Source organism: Nyctereutes procyonoides, unplaced genomic scaffold (genome assembly GCF_905146905.1).
Source record: "Nyctereutes procyonoides isolate TBG_1078 unplaced genomic scaffold, NYPRO_anot_genome, whole genome shotgun sequence".
Classification (NCBI taxonomy): Eukaryota; Metazoa; Chordata; class Mammalia; order Carnivora; family Canidae; genus Nyctereutes; species Nyctereutes procyonoides.
Window position 1 is genome coordinate 2853014 of NW_026575046.1, and position 9445 is coordinate 2862458.

At 35.4% G+C, this 9445-nt stretch overlaps 1 protein-coding gene across 1 annotated transcript; it reads right to left on the minus strand.

The window, feature by feature from the left end:
• Window positions 1-8205: 8205 nt before the first annotated feature.
• On the minus strand, window positions 8206-8575 carry LOC129509710 (nuclear pore complex protein Nup50-like). Its single transcript, XM_055325548.1, has one exon. The coding sequence runs from the start codon at window positions 8554-8556 to the stop codon at window positions 8206-8208; it is 351 nt and encodes a 116-aa protein (XP_055181523.1). The 5' UTR covers window positions 8557-8575.
• Between the last annotated feature and the right edge of the window lie 870 nt (window positions 8576-9445).

The following is a 9445-nucleotide window of genomic DNA, read 5'->3' on the forward strand; positions in this document are numbered from 1 at the left end:
AGGATCACGCCCTGGGCTGAAGGCAGGTGTTAAACTGCTGAGCCACCCGGGCTGCCCATATTTAGGTTGTTAAGGTGACCTCTCACTTCTGTGATAAAAAAACTTACTGGCCAACGTTGGCAGTATCTATAGTCATCTGAAGGATCAACTAGACCTAATATCCAAAATAATTCACTCCTATAAATGGCAGTAGATGCTGCCTTTCAGCAAGGAGCTCAACTGGGGTTTTCAATAGGAGAACCTGTATAATCACTCCCATGTGTCTTGGGCTTCTCAAATCATAGTGATTTGTTTCCATAAGTTTCTAAAGAGCAAGAATTCCAGGAGTAGTGACAGGAATTTACAAAGTTTTATATGGTTAATTATTGTAAGCTCCAAAATATCTTAACTCCTTCACATTCCAATAATTAAAGAAAGCTATTGATTCAAGAGAAGGGATTTATACTCTATATTTGATATGGGGAACAGCATACTTCCATGGGAGAGAATTGATGGTGGCATCTTTGATTACTAATTTTACCCACTTTGCTTCATCTCCGAGGTCAACTTACTAATACTATTGCATTTTCTTCATCTTCCTTTCTTTTCTTCCTTCTATTCATGTAAGAGCACGTAGTATGAGGTCTACCCTCTACCCTGTGTACAGAATTTAAAGTATACAATACAGGGACACCTGGGTGGTTCAGTGGTTAAGCATCTGCCTTCAGCCCAGGGCGTGATCCTGCCTTCAGCCCAGGGCGTGATCCTTTTACCCACTTTGCTTCATCTCCGAGGTCAACTTACTAATACTATTGCATTTTCTTCATCTTCCTTTCTTTTCTTCCTTCTATTCATGTAAGAGCACGTAGTATGAGGTCTACCCTCTACCCTGTGTACAGAATTTAAAGTATACAATACAGGGACACCTGGGTGGTTCAGTGGTTAAGCATCTGCCTTCAGCCCAGGGCGTGATCCCGTGAGTCCTGGGATCGAGTCCCACATTGGGCTCCCTGCATGGAGCCTGCTTCTCCCTCTGCCTATGTCTCTGCTCCTCCTCTCTCTCTCTCTCTCTCTCTCTCTCTCTGTCTCTTTCTATGTATCTTTCATGAATAAATAAAATATTTTTAAATAAAGTATAAAATACAGTATTATTAACTATATGCAAAATATTGTACAAAAGATCTGTAGGATTGATTCATTTAGCCTAAGTGAAATTTTAGTAGCAGTTGAACACCAACTACCTACATTCTCCCTCCTTCCAGTCTCTGGCAACCACCATTTTACTCCTTCTATGAGTTTGACTAATTTAGATATCTCATATGAATGGAATCATGTAGTATTTGTTCTTCTATGGCTTACTTATTTCACTTAGTATAGTATGGCCCAGATTCATCCATGTTGTCACATATATAAGATTTCCTTTGTTTCTAAGGCTAGATAATATTCTGTATATATAAACCATATTTTTAATCCATTCCTCTGTCAGAGAATGTTGAAATTATCTCTCTTTTTTTGGCTGCTGAGAAAAATGCTATAGTGACCATCAAAGTGCATTTATCCTTTTGGGATCCTGTTGGTAAACATTGTGTCCATATCTTGGCTTCATACCATTTGCTAACACATTTACTCTGATTTTTACTTCATCTTTCAAAAATCTGTATTTGGATTATGGACTATGATCAATTTTACAAGTAGAGTTTGAAATTTGTTGAGTCTTCCTTTTGATCCAGTGCATGGTTACATATTTAAATAGTATGTGGATGTTGGAGGAAAAAGTCTATGTGATGTTTCTTAAATGTAAACTTCTATAGCTACCTTAAAGTACTAGAAGCAATTTATGCTTAAAGATATTAAACTTTCGGCTGTGTTATGACTGATTTAGTTAGTTCTGTTTCACCATTTTTCCCTTTGAATTTGGATTTGACTTATATTTTCCCTCATATGTATTTTTATATAGTTGCATTTATCATTTTCTGAAAATTTTATGATTTTCTAGATTTTGAGTCCAAGAAAGAACTTTCCCATTACAAATTTATGAATAATGTGGAAATATTGTCTAGTATTTATGATTTTATATTTGACTTTGGTCAAATTTATGATTTTATATTTGACTTTGGTGAAGTTTGGAGATGGTGGTAGTTGTTTTTAAGATATTTTTTCACCTTGAAAATCCCTGTATCCATTACCTGCTATTCCCATCTCCATCCCCAGTATTTTGCAACCAATAATCTACTTCTTGTTTCCAAAGATTTGTTTATTCTAGATGTTTCATTTAAATTGAATCATACAATTTATGGCCTTTTTCACTTAGCATAATGTTCTCAAGGTTATCCATGTTGTACCATATAACTCTACTAATTCCAATCTATGGTCTTCCTAAGAATAGTTTATATGGATTTTTCACCCCAAGGCCATACTTTATGGCTCCTTTACATTTCCATGTATGTTGTTTTGTTAGAAAATAATATTTTAAATAATATTATATGACAATTCTAGAAAACAGATTCTACTCCATCCTCAGATTTTTTGTTTTATTCTGGTGCTGTTTGCTGCTGATGTTTTTGCTTATGTAATATTTTTATGAAACAATCCTGAAAATTCTGTTTTCTTTGTCATTTATGGCCACTGACATCTCTTGAGTCAGCTTAGTGGTCAGCTAATGAAAGGACAGAGATTCCCAAAATGCCTGGAATCAATAAGTTTTCCTTGTTTTGCTGAGCGTCATTGTGCACGTTGTGGTATGTCTTCAATACTCAGTGAGGCAGATTACAACTCTGCCTTAGCCTTCACTTCCTGCTTGTATAGACTCTCAAGGTTAGCCAGGGTGTAGGGACTTCCCAGTTATTTTCTGAACATACATGCAGCCCTGGGCATGAGAACAGCCTTGTGCAAGACCCAAATTATCCAAAAATATTGAAATACTGGTGATTTTCATATTTCTCTATGGTTATTTTATCCTTCAAGTCAAGTTTTTGTTTTAGACTTTTTGGTTAGGCTGTTGCTTGCCCCAATTCTTATCTACTGTCTCAGGAAGCAAATATGGTGTTAACTGTTTTTTGTTTTATTTTGTTTTTGTTTTTGTTTTTAATACCCAACTGGGTTAACTCTATATCAGGATAAATAAAGACGGTGCTGGAAGTGAGGTCTACCAGGGAATTACCAGACAGGTCAAATAATGGAGGCTCTTCAGTCATGTTCTGCTTCAGCCAGGGGCTGTGAGGCTGCTAGTCTTCACTATGATTGTAGACTGTTGGGCTTCAAGGCTACCATGGAGCTGAAATGTAGGATGGCATAGGACAAATGAAAATGCACAAGACCTTTTTTTTTTTTTTAACAAGATTTATTCCCTTCTTGAATAAAACTCCCTAGATGATTGTAATGTTGGCTTAATTTCCAGAGTACAAACAGTGTTGATTCTGACAGTTTTTGCCAGTGTTCTCATTGCTTTTATGAAACAGTTTTTTCATAGGTCCTACTCTGCCATTTTTGTTATTATTTATTTATTTATTTATTTATTTTCAAATTTAATATGTTTTTTATTGAAGATATCCACCCAGCACAACATGCTCAATATGCCCCCAAATACACATTTATAATTGTTTATGTCACTGATATGTAGCAATAATTCTAATTTCTATGTGTCACAGTTAGGGATACTTGAAGTCTTCTGTGAACTTTCACTTTAGCCTTTGTTTTTTTTCTTACTATGGGTAGAAATCCTGGACTCAATCCATTACAATAAATATGTCTTTATTGCCTCCATTCTTTTATTTTAAGTTTTTATTTAAATTCCAGTTAGTTAACATACATTGTAATATTAATTTCACATATACAACTTATTAATTCATCACTTACATACAATACAGAGTACTCATCACAAGTACATTCCTTACTCCCCATCACCTATTTCACCCATCCCCTTACCCACCTCACCTCTGGTAACCATCAGTTTATTCTCTATAATTAAGACTTTGTTTCTTATTTGCCTCTCTCACCCCCTTTTCCCTTTTTTTCATTTGTTTTGTTTTTTAAATTCCCCGTATGTGTGAAATGGTATTTGTCTTTCTCTGACTAATTTTGCTTAGCATAATACTCTCTAGCTCCATCCATGTCATTGCAAGGGGCAAGATTTCATTCTTTTCTAATATTGAATAATATTCCATTATATATATAATGGAAATATATATATACCACATCTTCCTTATTCATTTGTCAGTTAATGGACACTTGGTCTGTTTCCAAAATTTGGCTATTGTAGATAATACTACTATAAACATCAGGGTGCACATATGCCTTTGAATTTGCATTTTTGTATTCTTTGAGTGAATACCTAATAGTGCAATTGCTGGATGTAGGGTAGCTCCTCTTTTTTAACTGAATAATTTGGGGTTTGGGCGGAGGTTAGTTTTATAAGTTATATATTTTGAATATTAATCCTAAATGATGAAGTCTCAATAGTATATTTTTGCTTTTCTTTCCTTTACCTCAGGAGACATATCTAGAAAGAAGTTGCTACAGCCAGTGTCAAAGAAGTCACTACCTTTGTTCTGTAGGATTTTTATGGTTTCAGGTCTCATATTTAGGTCTTTAATTCATTTTGAATTTATTTTTGTGTTTGGTGTGAGAGAGTGTCCCACTTTCATTCTTTTACACGTTGCTGTCCAGTTTATTCAAGGAACAAAACAGCAATGTCCACTCTCACCAGCAAATCTCCTAAAAAGAGAGAGCAAGTGGTAAAAAAAAAAAAAAAAAAAAAAAAGAATTAAATAATGAATACTAAGTGAAACAAATGAATTACCAAGCAAACATGCTTCATATATTAAATGTATGATAAATTCAATATAAATAAATTAAATATAAAATGCACAGTCATTTCAAACACTTAAGGCATATTTTTTGTATAAATGTATTAAAATAGGGCAGCCCTGGTGGTTCAGCAGTTTAGTGCAGCCTTCAGCCCAGGTCATGATCCTGGAGACCCGGGATTGAGTCCCAGGTCGGGCTCCCTGAATGGAGCCTGCTTCTCTCTCTGCCTGAGTCTCTGCCTCTCTCTCTCTGTGTTTCTCATGAATAAATAAATAAAATATTTTAAAAAGTATTAAAATAATCTCAATTCACTTCAAAAATAAAAATTGACATGAAATATTTCCTGCTTATAATGCCATATAATTTGTAAATAGGAATAAGCTATGTATAATGTACCTAATTGTGTTAAACATGTATTTTTCCTGTCCTATTTCTTGGTTTTAGACTGTGAAATAAAACAATACCATTATTCCTGTAATCTATATATCTATCATCTATATTTAGATGCATGACAGGTGAGGGGTGTGTTTGTGTGTGTGTGTGTGTGTGTGTGTGTGCGTGCAAATCAAAAGCAAATACATTCAGATGTAATAAACACTTTAAGAAATTGATAATTCTTTGAATCTTATGAGACCTGCAAAATGCATTGGAAAATAATCCACAAAGACTTCAGTTTCATTATAACTATAGTAACGGCATATGTACTGACTGTGTGTAAATTTGCATGGATTTATCAAAATCAGTACCTACTTTTTGTTTACACCAATAGAGAGTGATAAAAGAAAATAAACATATTACTATTTGCATATATTATGCACTAACCAATGCAAATGCACGTGTAAGAAAACATTCTAAGTTTGGATATTTACAGTCGGGCAAGGAAAACAGGGTAGAAATTCAGAGTGATATGCAGTGTTTTGAGATACCTATTATAAAATATTTTGGGACCTGAAAATGCTTTTTTAGTAATTCGATTCAGAATCCACATTAAATATATGCTTCCCACTATGGGCTCTAATTCTAAAAATAGTTTTGATAAATTCAAGGTATCAAGGGAAACATGTACAAAATGAAGATGGCGAAGTTATTAATATTTATAGGAGGCATTCTATCACTTTTGCCAAGCTGAAGCAGTGCCATGTTTAGTTGTTGTAATAATAAATGTTCCATGAAATAGAGCTATATTACTGTGAGCCGGGATGCTCTAGCTGCCTTCAACACAGCCATTGACCTCTATGCTTAAAGATTTCTTCCTCCCACACCACACATTTTCTGTGAAGGTAATCCAGAATTAGACTACCCAAACTTAAAACAAAACAAAACAAAACAACAAGCAAATAAATACAGTCTAGGAGAGAAACTTCCTAGGATAAAATTTAAAGGCAAAGAACAAAATAAATGTCTTTAAAACATTCAAAAGTAACATAGAAGGGGGGTGAAGGCTGTGGTCATGCATCTTTTATTTATCTTCTTGGACTCAATGCAGTTTATTTGCATTTGCTATTAATACAAGTCTATTGTTTGCAAATACATACAATTTGGATTAATTCCTTAGACTACTACTAGTAAAATATCTTTTTATATTTCATCTAATAATATCCATAAAATATTATTTGATTCTCATTAAGAATATTAAGACCAGTTGAGAAATTGGTATTGGGATGACAAAATACTGCTTTATTCTTAGATTTAAAAAATTATGTAGCCTTTGTTAAGTTGCCTATTTGTGATATATTCTTTTCCATAATCTTCTATTCTTCCTGACATCTAAGTCAGCATTAGTATTTTATAAATGAGGAATTTTTGTTTTAAAGTTTAATTATGTAGCTTGAAAAACAATTTATGTTTGCAAATTATGATTTGGCACAATTAAACATAACTGCAAGCAGATGGTAAAATGTAGTAATTTAAATTTTCTTGTTATTATTTTGTTTTTAAATTTTGGATGTTAATGGAAGGTTTTGATAGTTTAATTTCAATAGTTCCCACCATTTAAAAATATATCGCATTTTAAGTATATTAAGAGGGTTCTCCAAATGGCATGCATTTGTCAAATATTTGACACAAGATCTTCCAAAGCTACACTAACAATTATTTAAAAAATAAACCTTTCCGTAATTTAGATATGTTAGAAAGGTCTACATTTATAGTAATTCATGGATAGAGTATATTTACAAATATTTCTGAAAAATACACTCTGAACAGTCTGACCTACATTGTCAATTGCATGAAGATAAGAGGAATATGTAAGATGAAATTCAGACGAATGAAATAACCTGCCAGATTAATGGAGTAGATCGCAACACAGGGTCTCCAAATAGAGACAAAAGTCCTAGACCCTAAACTTGTGTTACCCAGTGTCCTAATGATCCAGCACCACTGCTCTTCAGATTATCAGAACAGACATGAGTGGCCTCAAGTACTGCCACAGCTTCTGCTACGACCTGCACGTTTGTGTCCTCTCAAAATCCTGTGTCAAAATCACGACCCTCTCTCCCCCATGACCACCTTTAGAGATGAGACCTCTAAGGAGGTATTGAACGTTAAATGAGGTCATAAGAGCGGGGTTCTTATCTGACAGGATTGGTGTTTTTAAAACAAACATCAGAAAGCCCATCTGTGGGAGGTGTCAGCATAGGTGCAGATGAAGGTTCCCACGAGATCCAGGGAAGGGGGTGCCATCTGCATGCCAGGGAGGGAGCACTTATCAGGAGTGCAATCAGCTCTCACCTTCAGGTGGAACTTCCAGCCTCCAGGCTTGGGAGAAAATACATTTCAGATGGTGAAGACCCCCAGTCTGTAGTAGGTTGTATGGCAGCCCAAGCAGACCAATATGTCTTCCAAGTAAAATTTAAGACAAGGGTTAGGCAATGGAAGCCGGAGGAAGTAGGCATTTTTAAGGAATATTCAGCTCTATTTCCTCAAGTCAAAGAGGAAATCAAGAAGGTGTGCTCACTTGCATATGTGGAAAAGTGAAAACATATGGCACCAAATAATAATAATTAATAATAATAATGACAAAAAATGGCACTAAAAACATGAAACATGATACAGCACTAAAGAAAAAAGGAATATAGTATGAAGAGAAAAATCCACTTCCATTCCAGAGCCAAGGATATCAAGAGAATCTCTGGTTGACACACACTAGTCATTGAGGCATGGGACACAAAAGAGCATAGAGGTCTGTATCCTAGCTCTTAAAGCATCTTCTTGAATGCGACAAATAGTTACATGACTGACTGAATGAATGAGCAACAGTAATATGAGCTAGATGGCAGGAAACTGATCACTTCCAAAGGCTGTGGCTTGCTCAACTACTGAGTAGGCGAAGCCGAGACTCCCTGCATCTTCTGATTCCAAGGCAAGTGCTTGCTAGCAGTATCTACTTTATTAATCTGTAACTATTCTGTTACCCCCAATTTAGGAGCATTTGTGTTTCCCCCCACCAAAAAAAAAGTAGGCTGTCCTTGCACTGGAGAAGGGAGAGGCGCTAGTTATGCTGCTTCCATTAGACAGTCCTTCCAAAGGCTTTCCTCCAGCGCCGTTACCAAATCCACCTCCTCCTCCAGAAGGTACAATCAAACCTTTAACACCTTTAAAGGCCCCTCCACTATCAGATTCAAATCCAACATTTCTACGCTTTGCTTTCTTTATGGCTCTATTCTTCAAGACTTCCTCACTGGCCACTGAGAATGTTCCCACCTCTTCTGCTTCATCTTCTTGATCCCAATTCCTATCTGTCAATTCCTTCTCAGCAATTCTTTTGGCCATATTTTCAAATCTGCCGGGTGCCGGCATTGTTGTGCTCACAATTAATTTGCTCCACCACGTCAAAAGTCCAGACCAGATGTCTAGGGATTTGGGACATGTAGCCTCAAACTCCTGCCATTACATCCTTTCAAGGGCTCTGCATATAATAAAATCATTGCCCATGTCTTTTTTACAGTTTTGCTGTAGCTTTTTTTTTTTTTTAAGTTTTAGTTTTTGAATTTTGTCACCATCCTCACATTTGCAGTAGTTTGGTGCTATAGTTGATTCATATTGCCATGTTATATTAGATTTTTCTTCTATTTAGACTATGTTAGAGCACTCCTTTTTTTTTTTTTTACTGCAAGTTTTGATTCTCATAGTCTATGTTATTTCATTACCTTTGAATGGATATGAGGTTTGGCTTTGATGTGTTTCTGTTTTCTTTTTTTATATTCATGATTATTTGTTTTCAGAGACCTACAATATAAGGTAATTGTATGGGGAGAAGGAATAAAAGAGGTTTATTTGGTTTCTTAGTTCAAGATTGTTTTCATCAGTTGCCGCATTAAAACAGTTTCCATAACAAACTACATGTTGTGTTTGAGTAGGAGAGTCTGTCTTCCACTGGTTTATTGATACTAACTTCTTTTCGAGTTCCTGCCTGGAAACACTTTTAGTCTTTTTTTTCCCCCTAGCTTCACTAAGTTTCCAAAGGATACCTTCTCTTCTCAAATTTTGTTCAATCCCAGAAACAAATATTTCCCAACATTCACATTTTATCCTCTGGTTTTCCACCTTTCTTCCTTTCAACATGGCAACAGCCAGTTCTCTTATGCACCAGGTCTCAAAATTACTTTCAGAAGCTCCACACTGAGGGTTTGGGACTCTCCTTCTAGGGGTGATGAGAACA